This window comes from Protomyctophum bolini, assembly GCF_963924005.1.
Source record: "Protomyctophum bolini genome assembly, chromosome: 1".
In the NCBI taxonomy this organism is placed as follows: domain Eukaryota; kingdom Metazoa; phylum Chordata; class Actinopteri; order Myctophiformes; family Myctophidae; genus Protomyctophum; species Protomyctophum bolini.
In genome coordinates, this window is record NC_137862.1 from 34,464,502 (window position 1) to 34,485,738 (window position 21,237).

The 21,237-nt window shown below is 42.9% G+C and overlaps 1 protein-coding gene across 1 annotated transcript in view; it reads right to left on the bottom strand.

Annotated features, from left to right (window-relative positions):
- Positions 1-1,012: 1,012 nt before the first annotated feature.
- Positions 1,013-21,237, bottom strand: part of lmo1 (LIM domain only 1) — a 38,394-nt gene continuing 18,169 nt past the window's right edge. Inside the window, exons 2-4 of the mRNA XM_080761079.1 lie at positions 19,942-20,155; positions 6,363-6,488; positions 1,013-1,631 (exon numbers count right to left, since the gene is read on the bottom strand). Coding sequence (XP_080617205.1) covers positions 1,526-1,631; positions 6,363-6,488; positions 19,942-20,155 — 446 coding nt within the window. The 3' untranslated portion in view covers positions 1,013-1,525. The remainder of the gene's footprint in view (positions 1,632-6,362; positions 6,489-19,941; positions 20,156-21,237) is intronic.

A 21,237-nucleotide genomic window follows, 5' to 3' on the forward strand; every position in this document is an offset into this window, starting at 1 on the left:
GTTATAAGTGCAGCTGCGAAAACTAGAGCTCTCAACAGGCCTGAATATTACTATCTTACCCTCAATGCCAAAGCACCAGCGCTCGTCCAGCAGTCTTCTGTCAGACAGGTGGATATGTTGATCTGACCTCCCATTCCAAAGCGCCAGCGCTCGCCCAGCAGTCTGCTGTCACCCATGCGGATGCGTGCACCTTCTCACCCTCAGGCGTCTTAAGGCCTATTCACCACCGCGACCACCGCAAAATAACGTTGAGCGGTGGTTAGTAAAAACAGAGAGAAGGGCTGGAGCGGTGGTTTGCTCTTCACCGCGGCTCGTGACGTCATGTTGTAGTTCGGTGGTCACCTAACCACCGAAAAGCCAGACTATGTAGTATGTATGAGCCTTTACTGGTAGTAAGTCACTCGACAATATGAGTGTCATTTTTGTCGAATGACTTGTCAACAGCACGTTCTTCTCACCATAGAATAATGCTTAAGGGAATAGGTCTGCAGTACTAATAATAGTAAACTTGATCAATCGTCTGTCCATATTGAAATATTATAGAGACTCAATAATATAGAGACTGGATTGGGTTCAAGCTACCAAATATCAAAGCACCATTTTTGCCTATACACCATTATCCACTGTTTCCCGCACTGGAGATTAAAACTTTCTTAAAGGTTTTTCCTCTCTAATTAACTAAGTTATACGTTTTACCAAATAATTGTGTTACTTGTATGACACTTCTGAAGGACTTTGCTCACAATGACTAGAATTGCAGACTTTTATTTCTTGACTAATTCACCTCCTAGCTGCTCATCACATCTCACGGTCTTTCACAACATCTCCTTTTCCCACAACAACACAGTTTAAAGAAGCAAATATTTTATTCCAAATAATCTTATTTTTTAAACAGCATTTCTAATTCCATTAGAACTCTGCAAAATGTAATAAAATGTGATTTGTTCCATCATGTTTTAAAAAGGACGTCAAATATAGTTTCCTTTGCATGGCTTTTTACAGCACTGTGGTTTTAGAGATGATTACATTTCAGCACATGGCCAGCCTCCTTCAACAACTTTGGTTTTTGATGGGAAAAAAAGAGGCGAGGTGAAAAAAAACTCACTATGAACATTTAAGAATCTTTAATTCACACTAGTAATAAAATTGCATTACATTTCATAAAATAAATGTTCCAGTTTATATATACAGAGAAAACATACTGTACATACCCTCCAAGGAACCATTTCCAAAAGGAAAGAAATAAAATATAATAAACCCAAAACAAATTTCACAAAAACATACAAGCAATACAGTGCTCAGCTAAGCAGGCACAGCTGTACATCAAAACTTGTAACTGCTCAGTGTTGGGGTGTGTGGGAGGGGCAAAAAGTAGTACATTTACAATAGAGTCCTTAGGGACTGATAAAGGGGTTTTTAAAAAGTATTGCAGACAGATGCTTGTCTCTTTCCAAGTGCAGCAGAACATCCATCTTGTGTGTGTAGAGCCGGGGGGGGGGGGGGGGGTCGCAGCCACGGGGTCCCACTATTGAACCTGTGTCTCAAAGCTTCCATTCAGCTGCCCTTCCTCATAGTCCATTTGACACAGAATCATGTTGTTTTTTAGGAAAAACTTGTCCCCCACGCAAAACCTGTCAGCAGAGAAATATAGACATGTTATAAAAAAAGACAAATTAAAACTGTCATCATGATTCATGAGAAGAGTGTTGTGCTGATTAGAATGTCTCTCTTCTGACAGTGACGACACCTGATCACCATTGCTGTAATCCTGGGCGCTATACACTCCCTCTGCCAATCTGGGGAGAGCAACAGACTGACCTCATGCTTCCTTCAAAGCCGCGTCTTTTCACCTGACAGGGGGGAGTTTCCCCGGTTGGACGTAGCATGTCCAATAACACGTTATTCCAACCAGTTCCTTTCCCCTCCATCAGGCGCCCCAGCTGGCCAGAAACGAGGATTATTATGTGTGTTGGCTCTTAATTAAAGAAAATAAGGCTATATATGGGAGCGGCAACACAAAGAAACAAGCAAAACGAACTAAACCTAACCTTAAATCAATAACAAACACTAACTAATCCTATCAAACAAATAATGGTTACATTATGATTGTGCCAGACCAAAAGACATTTACAAAAAGCCATACTTAAAATTTACAATTATTTTTACAACTTGTGCATGACTCAATGTAAGAGAAATATCGACACCCAGAGTTTTGACACAGCAGCAGCGCCCTGGACAGTGTGTGCACACATTACAGACAGGCTGGGGCGGGTCTTTATACACAACCCTATAGAGCGTCGCAGTCCCACCTCCGACGAGAGGCCCGGAAAATACTTCCCAGTTAATTTCCCCCATAGACTTTTCAAAAAGTATTTATTTAAAGACGTTTACGCCGCGGACAAAGCCAACTCGGCTCGTGACAAATCATGACAATAAACACAATGTTTTGGGCCAATCAAATAATTAGAAGAAAAAAAAGGCAGGGTACAACACTTTTTGTTTAGTTTTTCTTCGTACTCATTATTTGATCGGCCCTAAACATTGTTTATTGTCATGATTACCATGTCACGAGCCGAGTTGGCTTTGTCTGCCCTGTAAACTTATTTAAATAAATACTCTTTGAAAACTATGGGGAAAATTAATGGGGAATTCTCTTCCGGGGCTCTCGTCATCATGAAAGGGTGTGACGCTCTATCGGGGTTTTGAATGACGCGGATTACTGGATGTTTTTGTGAGGGCACTATCTACCCTAGGAGACATGGGGAGAACATGCAAACTCCACACAGAAAGGCCCTTTTGCCAACCCCACCTAGGGTATGTGCACTGATGACACGGAGGAGAGAACACACCCACAGTGCCCCCAACGGGAATCGAACCCAGTACCGTCTAGCTGTGAGGCGACAGTGCTACTGACTGCGCCTCCGTGCCCCTCATTGTACACATTTTTGGCTCAGAGTTTTCACCCAATGCTAAGTGACATTGTCCTTTGTCGGGAGATTCAAAGCCTGTTTTGATGGTCAATGTGTAGGCGTGTCTTCAAATAAAACTAGATTATAACCCCTTAATTTCAAAGCAGGCATAAAAGAGGCCTGGCGCTCACTGAAAGCAGGGTCCACCTTCCCAGGCCTGGCAAAAAAAAAGCACTGCCACCACAACGGTTTCCAAGGAAACCCTGCCACAGGGTAAGCCTTTCACACACCGGGTTTTGGTGCCAGTATTCATGAATGTTTTCCCTCTAAAGTCTCAGAGTCAGTTGAAAAGAGAAAATAACACATAGCGGGCCTGCATGACTGATGTTGTCCTCTATGTATACAGCTGTTTGTTTGTGTGACACCATAGATGCAGCTAATGTTCCAGGCTGTTTGAAGGACCGCAGTCATGGTATTACTGCACCAGTTTAAACATTTGGCACCGGTTCTTCCAGCTAAGGAGAGAGCCTGCAATTTCATTTTCTTACATCCAGCACTCACTAATAATATGGCAACTGAATTTGTTCTGTAGAAGGTTAATGGTCTTTAGGCTGTGTGGAGGAACAGGGTCACAAAACCTCTCAGACATGAAAAGTAAGCTCTACTCCCAGGGCTGTTCTTTATGCACAATGTATTGATGGGAAAATGCAATTTTCGGAAGAGTCACATTATATGAAACCAGTCGGGTGGGAAACCTTGTATGTCCAAAACCGTTCCTTTTGCAAAATAAGGGCGCACCCTTCAAATGTGCATTTCACTTTTATGTCGGCAGGCAGAAACAGGCGTGGCTTTGCGAAAACATAATAATAATGGTCTGCAAAATGTGGGGGTATGACCTTTGTGGTGATTGGTTTGCTCTCGCTTCCCAAGTTCCCTGCTCTGGACGTGTGTGTACGCCCCTCTACATTCCACCAGGCAGTAACCTCATGCTTCTTAGGCCTCATTCACTCGTACCAAATCAAGCAAATGTTTGGTAGTTTATTTAGTTTTTTTGGGCCGCCACAATGCTTTTCCAATGGGAGTCACCTGGTTTGATCAAACATTTTTGTTTGATGAGGGGGGAGGGGCAGAACACCACCAGCAATCGGCATTCAAACACAAATGTTTGATCAAACCATGTGACTCCCATTGGAAAAGCATTGTGGTGGCCCAAAAACCCCCCAAAAAAACCAAACATTTGCTTGATTGGTGTTTGGTACGTGTGAATGAGGCCTTAGAGTGTTTTTGCCTACAAAGGGCGATAGCGCCAGAACGATGGGTCGTTCCCGGGTGATGGCTTGTTGGATCCGTGCTGGCAAGCAGCTTCCAAAAATGCCAGGCTTGAGTCTGTCCGCTATTTAGTATATCAATTACATCTCAAAATACACGTTGCATCGTGTTGTGAGCTTGTAGATATGCTATTTTCACTACTTTTGTGTTCAGTGACTCTTGTATGATGAAGTAGGGCATTCATTTATGAAAAATATATAATAAGTTGAAATGTGGAGATACAAGGTTTCTGCCTGACAGCAACAAAACATCAATTTACATCCATTCTCTTATCGGGCAGCCTCACTCTATGGAGATGCTTCTTTGTATATTTTATTGTCAACCCTCTAAATATAGAATTCAGAGCAATTCCATGTGGCCTGACGCAACTCCTAAGAGCTGTACCACTTCAGATACATGGGTTAATTTGGTAAACCCCAGTTCCAGTTACAAAGGGACAAACGGCTAGCATGCCAAAATTCAGATTTATCCAGATTAGTAGAGTCTGGTTGAAGACAAGACAAGTAACTAGTAACTAAATGAAGGCAAATACTGTTCTTTTTTACTCCGCTGAGTTGTAGTGGAGTAGAAGTTTAATCAAAAAACAACATTCTCACTCGCAAGTGCCTCACTGTATATTCCTTCCCTTTTTACCTCCTTTTATGATGATTTCCTGTTTTTTTTGTGTATTATTTGTACACGTCTAAATGTTCTCATTAATTGAAAATGGTGGACCCTATTGTAAACAAGTGTAATGCTTTATGGTGTCGTCCACAGTTAACAGTTTTTGTATTGAGTTGTGCTTGAAATGTACCTATTCTCCATACTAGTAAATACTATAGTGACGGTTTTGGACCATGTCTGACCATACTGCAACATTTTTACAACATTTCGATAATCCCATCCACACTGGAATGCGCCCAAACTCATACAGAGGGTGACCACTAGGCTGTCTGTGTCTCATAGGAGGGCTGTGGGCCCTTCAGAAACCCGTTAGGCAGATTTAGATTTGTATTATCGTGAGAACGATGGCTTCCATTGCATTGCAACTTTTCAGGAATAGAAAGCCTGCATTTTCTATTCCCCATCGATGATGTCACTGGTGGACGGGTTTCTGAACTGCCCACAGCCAACATTAGTGGGGACCAATTCATTTATATGAAGGTAGGTTGTAAAGTGCTGAAGTGGTCCTTTAACGTTAACCCATTCTGGACGGGAACCCCTTTTGGTGTTTTAAGCATTATGTTATACTTTAGCTATTGATAAATAGCAGATCTACAAGCTCATAGCACGGCACTCGGTGCCATGCTATGAGCTTGTAGATCTGTTGATGGCGGAAGTGGTGGAAGTCAACATGTCAAAGCAGCAGTGGATCCAGTGTGTGCAGCAACATGTAATAGATAAGAGCGTGGCAACGGTGGTGGAAGTCATCAGTGTGTCCTTCGTGAGGGCAGTCCACTGAGAGCAGTAGATGAAATAGGGGGGGGGGGGCATCACTGTGTGTGTGTGTGTGCGTGCGTGTGTGCGCAGATCGGCAGTCTCAGTGGTGGGCCAGGGGTGAAATTGTATAGGCCACTGTTTGTTGTGTTGCGGCTGTAACAGAGGAAGCATGACAGTGGGGTTACACGGAGAACGGTGGCATGTGATGTGGGGGGGGGGGGGGGGTGAGGTTTCGCATTACCATGTAAGTAGATGGGATTTTTTAATTCACTAATAAATTAATTTGTAATTTGTTAAATGGGCTTCGTTAAGACCTCCATAATATTACGGTCAATGCCTGTGCGAAAAGTGAGAGCAATTGGTGCAGCCAGTGAGGAGCAATGACAGTGTTTCAGACATTGACTGAATTTCGGAGGACAAATACATATAATTCTAGGTTTCCTTGACATGAAGTAGTTTGAAAACCACTGAAATAGAATTTTCAGAAAACTGTCATGATTTAGAAGACATTTGTAGAATCTGTTGTCTAAATGGGTTAAGCTCAGTACTTGAGTAAATGTACGCAGTTACCTTCCACCATTATCAGACAGAGCAAATCGTTTTCATCCTAAGAGAGATACTGGCCTTCTACTAGCCAATAGCCATTTCAGCACTCCATTGGACATTTAAAAATGGCAGTCGCACAGTTATGATCTCTAGCCTTACCTCTGGTTGCAAAGCTGACAGGCAAAACAGTCCAAATGGTAAACATTATCTCTGGCTCTCATCACCATTTCAAAGGCTGGGATCAGTTTACTGCAGGCAGCGCAGTTCCCCGTTGTACCGAAGAGCCTGAAAGACAGAGAACACAGGCTGACATTAGCCTACCTTCCCTTTGCCTTGATGCAAACGAAGAGCAAACAAAAAAGTAATGCCATAAAGATCCAGTGACGGAATGCTGTGGAAAAAAAGGAAGAAAAACCTGAATGCATCGGATGTAATACATAAATCTATCTTGGCACACACTGGGTATTTTTTGTTAATGAGGGGTTACAAACATAGATGTTAATTCTTGGCTAATGATCTAATTAAAATGATCACATGGTTTTAATCTCCTTCTTCAAAGGCCTTCTCTCTTAGCACATTGCGAAAGCAGTGAATGCAGGTCTGAGGCAAACCAATTGAACTGTTGAAAGTTTTCTTTAAAAACTGCAACGCCTATTAAGTCTAGCTCCAACCAAAGCCAGCTGGATTTTACACAAGGGTCTAAATTCTATAATGTAGTCAAAAGTTGAAAAGAATTTGGTTACAACTTACAAGGACACACTTTCTCTCTCTCCATTTCCCTTGTTCATGGGAGATACTGAGAAAACAAAAGGAGATGTAACCTGGATGTTCGGCAGCCAACAAACAGACATAGCTGGTGTTTGTTTAACTTTTTTGCTGCTATCTACGTTTATAAACGTAGCTAGGCTATCGGTACCTACTGGTGCTAACTACGCGTATGTTCGTAGACAATACTCCATATATGAAAGCAGTGACCGTCAATTTACCTTTTAGCATTGCTCCGGTTACTATGGAGAGCCTCCGTCCCCACCAGCTATGGGATTTTTAAATCCCAGCTCCATTGAGCCTCCATTAAACAGGATTTTCAAAGCGCTGTATCTCTAAAGGTTCGAGCGATGTGACGTCCATGGTGAGCCGTCGCGCATCCGACGATTGTAAATCATTTGTGAGTTTGTATCGCATCGCTGAGCACATGTAACTGTTTGTAATGATAGCTAAGGGGTCTGAGCTAATGTGACTGATCACTGTGCTTATAACAAAAGCCCCCACCTCCCTGAATAACCCGGAAGGATGGTAGAGTTAGAGCGGACGGGTGGCATTCCTTAGGTGTGCTTATCCTGCCACCGAGCGGCAGCTATAGATTTAAGCTTATTTGGTAGGAGCCAAACGATGATGGTCACAAACAGAGCAAAGAGGTGCTGATATAGAATTATTTCTCTTGAAAGCAGGGGGAGCTCAAATGCTTCCCACAGTCAGATTTACTGTACATTTTCATTTTCCAAGACCCTGCCCTTATGTTTAATTTGGAGATTCTGAATCACAGATAGACTTAAGCATTGTGAAGAAGTTCAGGACCATTTCACAGCTTTGCAAGACAGGATGAGTTGGCAGCACAGTGTTGATGGTACATGTGTATTTTGAACACAAAAGTTATAGGTCTCAGACAGAAGAGGCAGAAACCTGATTGTTTAGTCTCTTTGAGTTGATTTACCTTGTTGATTTACTGTAGAAAGCATCTATCCAGTGAACCCTACCCTACTTCTAATTTGTGCCTCTTGTCCAAGAGGAATAAAAAAGACACAGACAGGGTGAGGATGGAGGAGGAGGAGGGGGGGGGGGGGGGGCTGTTATGTTCCCCAAGAGATGGATTCACAGGGTGTTAAACAGGCACATTGGTGCTTACAGTTTCAGCGAAGGTGGCAGATATACCAACTCAGAAACACATGATGGGATGGCAGAGTGATCCCAAATGCAAAGATTCATAGTTTCATAGATTAAGGTCTCCGTCCTATCAAATAGTAACGCTCAGTGCTCAGGACGGAGATTAATCACAGGACGGAACTTTATTGATATCATAACCGAGCGCACCGCTCCACAGGCTGGGAGCGCCTGTTGGGCAACATTCGATGTCATTTCCGGTTGGGACGTCATCCAAAATGTTCACCCCCATTTTAGTGGATGAGATCGAAAATCTTAAAACTTGAATAACTCTTGATCTAAATCAATTAACCAAAGATTATGTTTTTGACGGCCCATCGCAGTCCCGTCGCTAGTCGCGTTAGAATGAATCATACCTCCCGTTGTCGATCGATTCGGGGGTGTTTTGGCTACATCTACATCCAAGATGGCGCCTGGTGCGCCTTGAAATGTGCTCCGTTGCTGCAAATCACTGGGCGCTCTGATTTAATGGTCCTAAATATCCCCGGGCGTTCGGGGTGTTTAACATTAACATGTCTTTACCATCTCCTCTGCTGCTGATCACACCTTTGTGCATCAAATTCAGTGGCAACATGCAAGTTACATACACAATATATTGAATCTAATTAGGGATGTCGGTAACGGTTAATTTCCCAGCCGGGTAGCCGATGGCATTATCCGGTTAATTAACGGTTGTTGATTTTTTTATAGGCTACCCCAAATGTAATATGCATGTACAGGCTACATAATTAATGTTGGTAGACGAATGGTATACATTTATTTATGCTCCTTTTTAAAAGACAAATAAAAAAGCAACATTTAACAATATAAAGAAACTGTTGTAGGCTTAATCCAATAAACAACGCATCACATCTGCACGCATGCATCTGCACGTCTACAGTGTATAAATGAGTCCAGTCCAGATCTGAGCAACCTATACCTATAAAGCCATTGGCCGCTTGGGCTAAGCCTTTTTTATTATTAAAGAAGATCAGCATGCATGTTAACGTGTTCTGTTTGTTGACTTTTCGCTGACGAGAAAACCATCAAACATCATTAGAACATGGCTAACTTGATAGCCGTAAGCCGTGCCAGTGTGGAGAGATGGATTGGAGGAGGAAGCAACGGCGGCTGTAAACTTTCTCCCTCCAGACCAATAATGGATTTAATAATGCCAAGTAGGTTTCTGCATTGATACGGTCGATATGTTGTGTTAATCTTGTCTCTCTGTCACTCGTTTTTAGTTTTGACTACCGCAAAGCTACCGTTGTAGCCAACTAGCCATTGAAGTACAACAGAGAACTTTGCGACATTGAGGGGGCAGAAAACAGTGCTCGAGCGCTGTTCATGCAGCCTGGAGTGTGACAAGCTGGAGTTTGAAATAAAACGTGGGCGGCACAAATTTGGCATGTTTTAAAGTATTGTACAGTGACAACTACAGTCTCTGTAATGTATGTTGTACTATTACTAAAAACGATCTAAAATAAAGGGATTTAAGATCAGACCACACATTTATTATTATGCAAATTAACCGTAAAGCTGATAAGCATACTCTGAAACGGACGGCTAACCGGCTATCCGGTTACCCGTTATCATCCCTAAATCTAATACATGGACAAGCTGAAGTTGCTGCCATAGTGTTGCGCACAACCTCCAGTGAAGCTCGTTCACCTCAGGAGGTGAATTTATAATGGACTCATCCCTGACCGGGCCTGTAATACCATTAGAGCAGTTCTACTTAAGGTCTACAAGTCAAATTTGTATACTCGGTCAATAAACCAGACTTGTTTGGGTGGACACTGACCTTTTCCTCATGTTTCAAAACACCTTTTTTATTTTATTTGAGTACCTCAGCTTTGCAAAGCCCTTTGCATGCAGTACGTGCAAGAAGTCCTGACTGGGTGTGGCACACTGATGTTTCTCTTTTACAGTGCATAAGGAGCAGTAAGTATGCATACAGCATACCAGCTCAGTGGCCTTGTGGTTACTGCCCTGATATTGGGAGGTCGGGGTTCGATCCCTGACCGGGTCACGCACACCAAATAAAACACTATAAAATGGGACCCAGTGCCTCCCTGCTTGGCACTCGGCATCAAGGGCTGGAGTGGGTGTACTTGTAGTACACCAAGCTGCCTCACACGACAGAAACAGGAGATAGGCTCCTGCCCTGTGGGCCATGTGGCTCCTCCAATAAACATGAAGCCAACAGCCTCTTCTTTTCACCTGACTGTAAGGAGTTTCACCGAGACGAGTGACCTACGTAGAGGGACATAAAGTATCCTCCTCAGTTCTGCTCCGTGCTGAACAGGGACCTTGTAGAAGTCACTAGTGCAGTGACAGAGATCACCCGTCTTCACCCCGCTTCCCACCCGCGAACACGGTCCACACGCCGTCTCCACGAAAGTGGGCAGGAGCTTTTAATACTGTGCCACCCGGACGCCCACAACACTGTATGCTTGTATTATGTCACAACATCTATTCCTAACAGAGGCAATTTGGTCTGAAGCCCACAGGTAGTAAGTGGACCCAGAGAGAGATCTATTTGTCCTTGGCTGACCTGATTCTTTTGCACTGCCATCAGACTTGGATGCCACTCCTTTTGGAATAGGTTGGCCTTTGTCGGCAGATCTGCTCTGTGATTCACTCACAGGCAGGTGGAACGAGAGAGGAGAGACGGAGAGAGAGAGAGATAACATGCCATCAGCAAACTGCCTAATTGGCCTCCTTGTGCAAAACACACATACAGTAGAGGTTTCTCACTCTCCCTTTCTTGTTCCTGTGAAAGTGAAAGTCTTAAGAAACGGCCCCAGAGGAACTATACAGTAGTTATTAACTAATATTGGTTAATTTTAGCTTGAATAATGCAGCTCGCTGAAAAGGCAAACAACACTCTGTAATGGTCTTTAGCTCTAGCTAAGAGGGAACGCACCTGAATAACGGATATTACAATGAAAGTGAGTGGCCAGAAAATGCACAGTTTAGTTACTCTAGATCATATTGGCGGAATGGTGGCACACAGTGGTTAGACTATTGCGTAATAGCAAGAAGATCCAATGTTCGAACCCGGCAGAAGTTCTTTCTGTGTAGTATTTGCACACTCAACCCGTTTCTGATTTGATTTCCACCGGGTACTCCGGTTTCCTCCCACACCTAAAAGACATGCATGCTAGCTTCATACTGCTGCCAAAGACACTGTCATTACAACTGGAGTTGACCCCCGGGCGCTGCTCTGCGGCTGCTCAGTCACTGCTCCTAAGATGTTGGAATGGGTGAAATGGAGTGGACCCATGTCCCCAAGGGGTTAATACGTATATAACTACAACACAACATGTTCATGTCTTTAACAACACGGCACGATGTGGTTGGATGCTCACACGAACAGTGTGAGCATGAAAGTGTTTGTATGCCTGAATATGTAGTAGTCTATGCCTAGTGGCTCATTTTTAAGCCACAGGCTGAATTTGCCACCACTATCAACAAAACACCAAATGATGCGTTTTTATTTATTTATTTCGTTAAATATGTTGTGTCCTAATTAAGTAAGTTTCATGGTGTAAATGAGGAAGCGGGCAGCTCACGGTCACCAGACAGCCTATTAAGACACTTTGTGTTGGTGTTTCCTCTATTTTGGTAATTACTTGTACATGATCATGTTTCTGCATGTAGTGTCATGTTTACAAAGCAGCTTAGGGAACTGAACGTCTTATGGAGTTTAGGTTTCTTTGTTATGCTGTCCGTTAATGCACTTTTACTTGTGTGGACCGTGGATGATTTTGTCACTTCCAGTAATGGGCTAAGATGCATTGCAAACTGCAGCGTGAACCATCTGCACTGTAACATGCTTAGTGTTAATTTAACTCGCTGTACAAATGGCCGTCACCATAGAGTTACATATTATCTAGAGTACGGACCGGAAATCACCGCCCTTTCTTCTCAATGAAATTGCTCACCCAGTGCGACACCCCTCCTTTTGGGTTTGGGCACTCTGGTTTGATGACATCATGGGGCCTTTTCACATGCGCAGTAGTGTCCTTTATGCGTCTACATCACAAAGGACCTCAGTGCACAACTGCACAAGCCCTGGTCCCAAACGGTCCAAACTTGCAATACCAAATGTGGCCACTTGGAAGGCTGCACCTCAGAAATCTCCCCCCCCCCCCCCCCCCCCCCCCTGGTCCTGGGGGCTTGACCGTCGCGGGTCCATTTGGTTACATTTTGTGCACTCTCAGGCTCAGCGTTACAAATGGATTAAGTATTTTTACAGTGTAGAGAATGGAGAAGTATTGATTCAGCACAGTGGACCAGCATTCTTTCACATCATAGTCTACCTGGGATCATTCAGTCATTAATTAAAGATCATGAAATAATAACAGGAACAGCATGCGGGACATGAAAGCTTTACTACATATTTTGTGATGGCTCTCAAATGAGTGAGTTTGCAGATTGGGTGGTACTGAATGAACACTGAATAAGACCTAGTATGCATAGATCAGAGCAAAGGATAATATGTTGCGTGTACAGTTTTGTAGCTAGAGTGGGTCATCTATGCCTTGTACAGTACATTACTTCACAGCACATTTTCAGAGACCAGAGGAGGATTGGGTTCTACCAACATTTATTCTTTTAATTTAGCTAAAATGCCATTTTATTCTGAATACTCATGTATTGTAAAGACACATGGCTGTCATTGTAAGAGTGCAGTGGCTCATGCAGTTTAATTTCCCATGTCATTTGGATTAAATTAATCAACTCTCAAAATAAAGTAAAATAATAATGCATTTTCTTTCCTCTCCATCATTTCTGTTCAAGTGGTTATGAATGCCAGGTTTGTGAACATTTTTAGACTATTCCACATCATAGCTCAACATTGTACTGTATATGGCAGCCCATGGTTTTTTAACAGAGTTTGAGGCACAGAAAGTATTTAGTTTAAAATACAGGCATCAGTGGTTAATTTAAAGGGATTAGAGTGTTATAAATACTCATTTGGAAGGTCACCCACAAGCTGTGAGACACTACAACTTGGATTTCCAAGCACTAGATAAAGTGAAACCATGCATGGCCATTTAGTGGGTGACTTTCTGGTGAGCATGTTCAAGGACTTTCACAATTTGATAATATTGAGATACAACCTAGTATGGTCAAGCAGGTCGAACTGGTATAGAATACTGAAATACAGGTTCTTCAGTAAAAACAGAAGACATAAATCTTGCAAAAACATGTAAGGGTTTCGCTTTTCACTACACAGTCGCTCATCAGATCCCACTTACAGTATCCTTCATTACTTGACTTAATTTGCCATAATGTGTGATAAGGGTAGGGCTAGAACGCAAATAACAACAAAAATAATAAGCCAGAATTAAACATTTTAAATATACTGTTATTTTTGGCTTAGAGCCGGTCCATTGACAACCTCATTCTAAACTAGATAAAGTGCCCCTCGGGGCACAGGTCTCCACCAGGGAAGGTCAGGCTGCGTTCATGATTTGAGGCTTTTTGTTCAAAACGTGCCAATCCTGCAAACTTTGAAAGCCAATGTTAGCCAATTAGGATGGAATATGAAATATCTGACAGATCCGTCTTGAACACATGACTATAGAGATCATGTGTAACGATTTGCAGGATTTTTGGACAGAATCTGGAGGAGTAATTAGTCGAATAAAAAGTCGGCCTCATGGTGGCGCTATAACAGGCAGTTCTGGAAATTTGGGGGCAAAGGTTCATCGTTGGCATCTAGTGAGTGTGTGTGTGCACAATTTGGCATCGACCGGGTTAACGGTGCCGGAGATTAGCTGTACACAGACAGACGGACGGACACACGGACTGCTAAACATACTCTCTCCCCATGCCTTCGGCCTGGTGGAGACAATAATGAACAGTCCCTAACTAACATGAGCTGAAACAGCATGGTCTATGATAGAAGGAAATGGCTCGCCACTACTATTCTATGGCTTTCTCACTGTTATTAATGTCGGTATCTTTGAGTAGACCACTTCAGCTGTGTGAAGTTGCTGCTTTGGTAACTTCATCTGCTTGTCTTTTTTGCTTCCCTCCCAGCCTTATATTATCTACCTATTCCCTAAACTCTTTGAGGTTTTCTTCTCTGTGCAGCCAGGGTTTGTCAGATTTCATAAAGGGAATGCGTGGCATGTTCTGACCTTCCCCAACAGTTGGATCTTTTTGAAAGTGTAAAGCTTCCTGTTTAGATCTTAGAAATGTCCTCAGGAAAGAGGAGCAACTGTTGTGGAAGGACAACTGTTTTAGTTCACAAAGTAATTGGGAAAGGATAGATTTCCTTTGCCCAGATTGAACTGGCATATTGCTGTTTCTCTTGAGGGTGGATAAATTATGAGTCATTATCGCAAACGTGCATTCATTTGTTAAGATTAATATTATGCTTCATTTTTTTATTAGAAGATTGATATGTTTTAGATAGAACTAGATAGAAGATTAAATGATTTCAGGCTTGAAGTCGCAAGTGATCAAAATCATGACTGGTCTGTGAACCTTTTTGGTGAGGCCAACAGATCACTCCAGAATAAATTAAATGTCTAATTGAGCTATTGTTCTCCTTTATAATTAAAGTGTGCTGCCAAATTGTTAATAATGCCCAGGCTTTCTGAATAGAGGAAAGTTATTACCAAGTTATTATAAAAAGTATCGCTCCAGTAGCACATCCTAGTGTCTGTGCTACTATTTACGCAAACATGACCAAGTGCTTTGAATTCACTTGCCATCGTAGAGCCCCATGCTTGCGAGTGGGGCTAAAAGGTCAATCAATCAATCAATATATTAAACCAGAGGTTCCCAACCACCGGTCCGCGGACCGGACATGTACCACCATGAATATAGCCTTCCAGCAGAGAGAAGTTGACTCGGTCGCATGAAGATACCAATTCCAAAGATTCGTCAGTGATGTCACGTCACTGTGGTGTATAAGCGACCGGGGTGTTGGGAGTTATTTTATGTGGTCCGCTCATGTGAGAGGCAGTTCCGTGGGCGCCACAGAAAGGGGGCGTTGCCAATTGTGTGTGAGTTCGAGGAGGAAATGCCCGTGAAAGGCCCGTTCGCAGTTTATAAACAGTTTTACTTTGAGTCTGTGCTACTTCCATGTTGCATAACAGTGACATCACTGTTGAATCCATGGCATCTTTATTGTAGCCATAGTTCCACGTGTGTTCTGATCAGATGTGTCACAACAAGCTGTCCTATTTTGTCACGTTCGTGCTAATGAAAGACTATTATTACTATTATTATATTATAATAATAATAATATAATATTATAAGTACAATTATCAGAAGATGTAACACAGGTAAAGTAATTGTCATTTTGCTAGTTTAACAAATGCTTTCCACCCATCCAAAGTCATTTCTGATACAGACATAATATAACATTTTGAATCATCCTATCCTTGTGTATATAATGCCATTTAGGTCAATGTATAACATTATGTATTGAGTTAACAATATATAAATAGCAGCCAGTCATTGACTGTCTCACAGTCAACTTTTGTGTCTCGTTTTGGTACGATTGATGCTACTGCATGTGCGTGCGTGCGTGAGAGAGAGAATAGTGAGTTCAAGAGAGTAGTGCATTCATGATGGGGCTAATGCTACTGAAGGACATACACAGATGGAGCTCCTATCATAATTAATGTGCACATGGCAGAGCTCCAAACCCACGGAAATAAAGGAAGTGTGTTTCATCCAGCCTCTTGTCTTTAATTAACTGCAGCTCTGTACAGGAGGCTAATTCAAAGCAAGGATTCAACTTCATTACTGCAGGTTAGGAGAGCCGTCATCTCACCACACACCAAGGAAGGGAGAGTGGAGATTGCATCAGCTACTTTTAAAACTTTGAGCTAAGACATTTTTTTCCTCTTCTGGATAATAGAATTTGTCCCAAGCATCTTTAGCCATTAGCCTAAGTGCTACGCATGTGTCTAAAGGCTGAAGAGTAGATGAGCAGATTTCATTGGGCCAACCGAAGCAAAGCACTTATTTTAGTATTTTCATCGCTTCTCTTCTCCTTTCACATTCCATTCTCTTACTGGGAAAAAGGCAGCTTCTGCCCTAATCTTTACTTCCTTTATGGGCATTTATGCGTAATTTATCCTTCAGCAACAAATTTTGTTTGCAACAGTATTTTCAACTGAAAAAAGTGTAGACATGATTTAGTTGTTGTTTTCAGTTGTGTCGAACAATATGTTTTTGCCATATAGCATATAACAGGCTTTTACCCTGGTTCTAGTTTGTTCTTTACATCTGTTGCCATGACATGGTTCCACCTCACTAATGGTAGAAACATCAATCACCCAGGAGCAGAGCCCATCTTTGAAAGCCAAATTTATGCTCCATCGTATAACGGTGTCGCACGCCGAGAAAAGCAGATCTACAAGCTCACAAGGGTGTCATCCACGACGCGTTGTGAACTTATAGGCCGGCTATTTCCAATGCGCGACACAGCCATGTGACTCTGCGAAAGAGCATAAATGAGGCTTATGGGGATCGTATTTTACCAAGTCGCAACTCTAAGGTTCAATCATTTGTTGCCCTCTCTTGTCATTTGTCCATTTATTATTACCTCATCTGCACCATCTGCCCCTTCTGAAGGCAACAGTGAGTCTTAGCGGGCCCTCCCTCTGCACATCTTAACTGCATTAACTGTGGGTGGGAGCTGATGGATGGTGATGGTCTATCTCAACATCATGTGCCTAAGCCCCTCTTGGGTGGACTGCAGGCTGCATGGCTAGACCTGGGTGGGGTGGGGAGAGGACGGATTTATATGACATCCATTTATATGAGATCCATGGGCGAAGGAGGTACAGTAGAGAATTGGGGTTAGCTCTCTTCAGTTTAAAGTTTGAGAGCAAGTATAACTCGCTCACTTCCTGGGCCTACTAATTGTACAATTTATGAATTATTTATTTTTAATCTACATCAGCTTTTGATCTCATGATGTCCCTTTTTTGCATTGTCATCACAAGTCCACAGTATTCCATTAACCACATAAGCCCGATTTATAGTTTGTCGTACAAGCTTATCTACAAGCTCACAATGGGATGCATTGTGCGGTTTTATAAGCTTGTAGATCTGCTACCCCATAATTAACTATAACTATAATGAATGACATGCGCAAAACGGGGAGGCCAGAATTGATTGTGGTTGAGCCAGCATATTAACATACACCTGCCTCCCTTTCTAACATTAAATTAGAATCCTTCTTGAATTAACGCTTCACATTCCTACTGAGCTAAGTCAAGCGTGGTGGGCAGCCGTGTGCCAGAGGTAGTGGAGAGAAGAAGAGAGGAAGACGATAGGTGAGATGAGCGGGAGGAGGCAGGGGCAGAGCACCGTGCAGGGTGCAGAGATTCAGGAGGAGGCCCCGGGCAGCAGGGTCTCTAAGCTGGTCCCTAGGGGCCTCCCTCTAGGATAAATGGTGGGATCTCATTGGGTAAGCCCCAGGGAATGTGACTTAACGCCAAGGAAATGATCATGTTTAATTTAGCAAGCAGATGGCAGGGGGAAGTGATGGTGGGTGGGGGGTGGGGGGGGGGGGGGGGGGGGGCTGGGGTGCATGGAGCCACAGACACAAGGCTGCCTGGAGGTTTCCCACAGCCTACAGATCTGGTGCCACTGAGACCCAGTTTACAGTGGGGGAGTAGACTTCTCTCTGCATGTAAACACAGAGGAAAATGTGGAAATATGACAAATACGACATCACATTCACAACACACAGCATACATTAAAACACATAGATCTGTCTAGTCTTTACATGGTCATTTTAGGTTAAATAAGTTAATGTCTGTGGAATATTAACTAAGCCGCGGAATCAAGGATTGTTCTCAGCTGAATTAGGAATGTTCTCAGCTGAATCAAGACTTTTTCTCCGGATTCCTGTGGGGACTAACCCAGGCCGGAACTCTAACCTCTCTAACCTTAACCCTAACCCTCAGTCTTAACATCAGAAAAACTATGCCAAACCACGGCCATCCGAGGCAAAACAAAAGAAAAACAATGAGGGAAACTCTTGGACATGCGCCGGCGAGCTGCCATCTTTTTATTGTAGCTTGGACATAATTACAATTACCTCTTTCCATCATGAGAGGGAGACAATGGACATAAAATGGATGAATTGTAGCTTTAAAATATATAATTTGTTATTCATGTTATTCATCATGGTGATAGTCCACTGCCCGTGAGTAGAATACTGCAACAACTGAGTAATAGCTCTTGTGTTTATTTGTTTCAACCACCACAATAACCAGGGATTTATACGGTTGGTGGAAAGCTTTTATTTAATTAAACTGAGATGCCACCATCCAAAATAATGTGCTCTGAAAATGAACCTATTGTGAAATATTCTGCTAATTAAGTCTCCAAAGACCTGCAATGAATGTGCCTGTAGCCATGATACGTCAACATCATGGTATCACAATCCAGCTACACAAATTCTAGTCACAATAATAGGAAGACCCCACTGACCAGGCAATTACCATATTTAAAACAGGTGAACGTGTATGAAATTAAACAATCATTTTAAGATTAGCATATGTTGATTGACAGTTATTTAGTATTTGGAAGCTTTTCCATGCATGTGAGTAGAGACTGAATCCACTTGTGCAGTGATAGGTGTGACCTGAATGTTGTAACAGGATGTTATAACACAATGTTGTAGCAGACCACACAGCAACATCTTCAGTGTTCATTTAACCACCTTTACTGCGTTATAAATCATTATAAGAAGTTACGGTCCCTGACGATGTTTACACTAACCTTTGAAGAATTTAAGGCGTCTTAATTGTACCTCCATTTCATGAAAATCCTGTTAAAAATAGTCCCATCGTTTCTTACCGAGTCGAAAAATAATCCACCGTTGTGATGCGAAACAGCAACACAGGGCAATGGCGGATGGATGCGGCTATGAAACCCTGTTGACTTGCATTGAACTCAGTTTCCCAGAAGCCCTTGCAACCCAGTGATGGGTCGATTTCCGGTTACGTCATCATAAAACGTCGTCCTCGTCACGATGTCAGCGACAAAGCCGGTATTTCTTAAAGGTTATCAAAAAATGACGAATTAAACATATAAAACAAAAGGCGGGTTTATCGGATTCGGCAGGGAAAGACAATGGAGAAAAAGGGGAAAAGTGGTTTCCGCAGCGAACCTGTTAACTCTTGAGATCCTCACTTGAGGTCCATTGGTTCTCATTTACACTGTCTAAATGGGATTCAGAACACAGATCTTCTGCATGGAAGACCAAGCTGCTCTTCCCAGATGGATTCCCTGCTTGTCCAAGGGAGATATTGTGCTCATGAGCTTCATACTTCAGTATGTCAGTAGGTGTCGTACCCGACACCAGAGTCTTAAGTTCTCATTGGAAGATTAACTGGCTGCAACCGCTGTAGATGTGCTAGTTATATATCTGGTATATTAACATACAGTACTCTATCATACAGATTGGTTAAAATAACCTTTTAGTACCAGAATCCTTTTTTAAGATTTTTTTTTGTTGGCTTTTTCTGTCTTTATTGATATCGGAATTCGAATCCGCGACACGCTGTCAGGCTGTCATTTGTTAATGTAGTTTAAAGGAGCCTTGACCATTCCGCTGTGCCGAGTAGGCCTATCTCACAGCAACTATATGACACTGACTGTGATCCTTTAATGTCACACAGCCAGCTGTGCAGTAAAATCTTGAGTGTTATTTTAAATCTGAGTGTACAAATGGCACTAAATTCAGAGTGAATTAACACTGGCGTTGACATGGCCTTTAGTGTTTTGTTATGAGGGCAGAGGTGCTTGTATATGTGTCTCTTACCTTAGGTAGTCCCTGCGACAGAGGATGAGGTTGGCTTTAGTGTAGAGGGTGGAGCCCACCTCCCCCAGGCGGCAGTCACAGCAGGCACATTTCAGACAGTCCTCATGCCAGTATTTGTCCAGGGCCTTGAGCAGGTAGCGGTCTTTAATCTTCCGATTGCAGCCTGCACACCCCTTCTGTTTCCCTTTGGGCTGGACGGAGAGCATCGGCACACCTGTAGCGATAAGGAGACAAACGGCCACGCGTGATTTACTGCCCAGGAACACCAGTGACTTTTGCTGTTCTCCCTTTTTTTTCTTTCGATAAGCCGGCTGCTTTCTGGAGGTGTCGGCCAGAGCCTGGCCTCACGGACGGCCACAGCACACTGCCTCCCCTGCTTCATATGCATTAAAGAAAACAGTCTTCCATGTAGATAGGCACAGTGGCACACAGGTCACATTGGACTACAAACCAACCCCTTGCTTGTTAAACAAGAACATGCTGTAATACATGGAACAAAAGTTGCACGATAGCTCACAGTGGGCTTTCAGAGCAAAGGGACACAGTAGCAGAGGTCTTTCTTTTTTCCTTTTTTTTTTTGAACACAGTGTTCATTTTGCTTACTATGGTATTTACAGCATGCTGTATAGTATGTTAGTCACCTAGCATTTCATCAAAGCTCATTTCACTCAACTGTCCACAGCTGTAAAAGCTTCTCATGGGCTTTGTTTGGTATAGATTAACATTAACCTTTTAAAAAGCCTCTGACCACAAAAACGCTGCTACCAGACCCCAGTGAGATATGTTATGGCCTAAGTGCCTTTCAGCGCGCACTCACTCGCTTTTATACATACACACAATGTCTCTCTCTCGGACACACACACACACACACACACACACACACACACACACACACACACACACACACACACACACACAGACTTCCCTGCTCGCAGCATTACAGCCTTTCCTCCTTTTACACTTATCTGTGCTCATGTGTCGGCAACAAGCGAGCCTAAGTAACCAAACCCGCAAATTGCCCCGCTGTCACGCAGGTCCCCTTTAAGTGTGCCTTTTAGCCTCCTAAAGGACAAATAAAGTCCATTTAATAACGGTACTAAACACTAATAGTGTATGTGTGGCTGACATTTGTGTTTGGACTAAAAGCCCCCCTCAGGCCACTGCTGGTACAGAGGCAGGGGCATGCAGCTCTCCTCTGTAGCACTAACAGGTCTGCCACAGCTGAAAGCACAAGACAACAGCTCTTAAGACACTCTCACACACTGAGCTATTGATCTGTCTAACAGAACACACAGT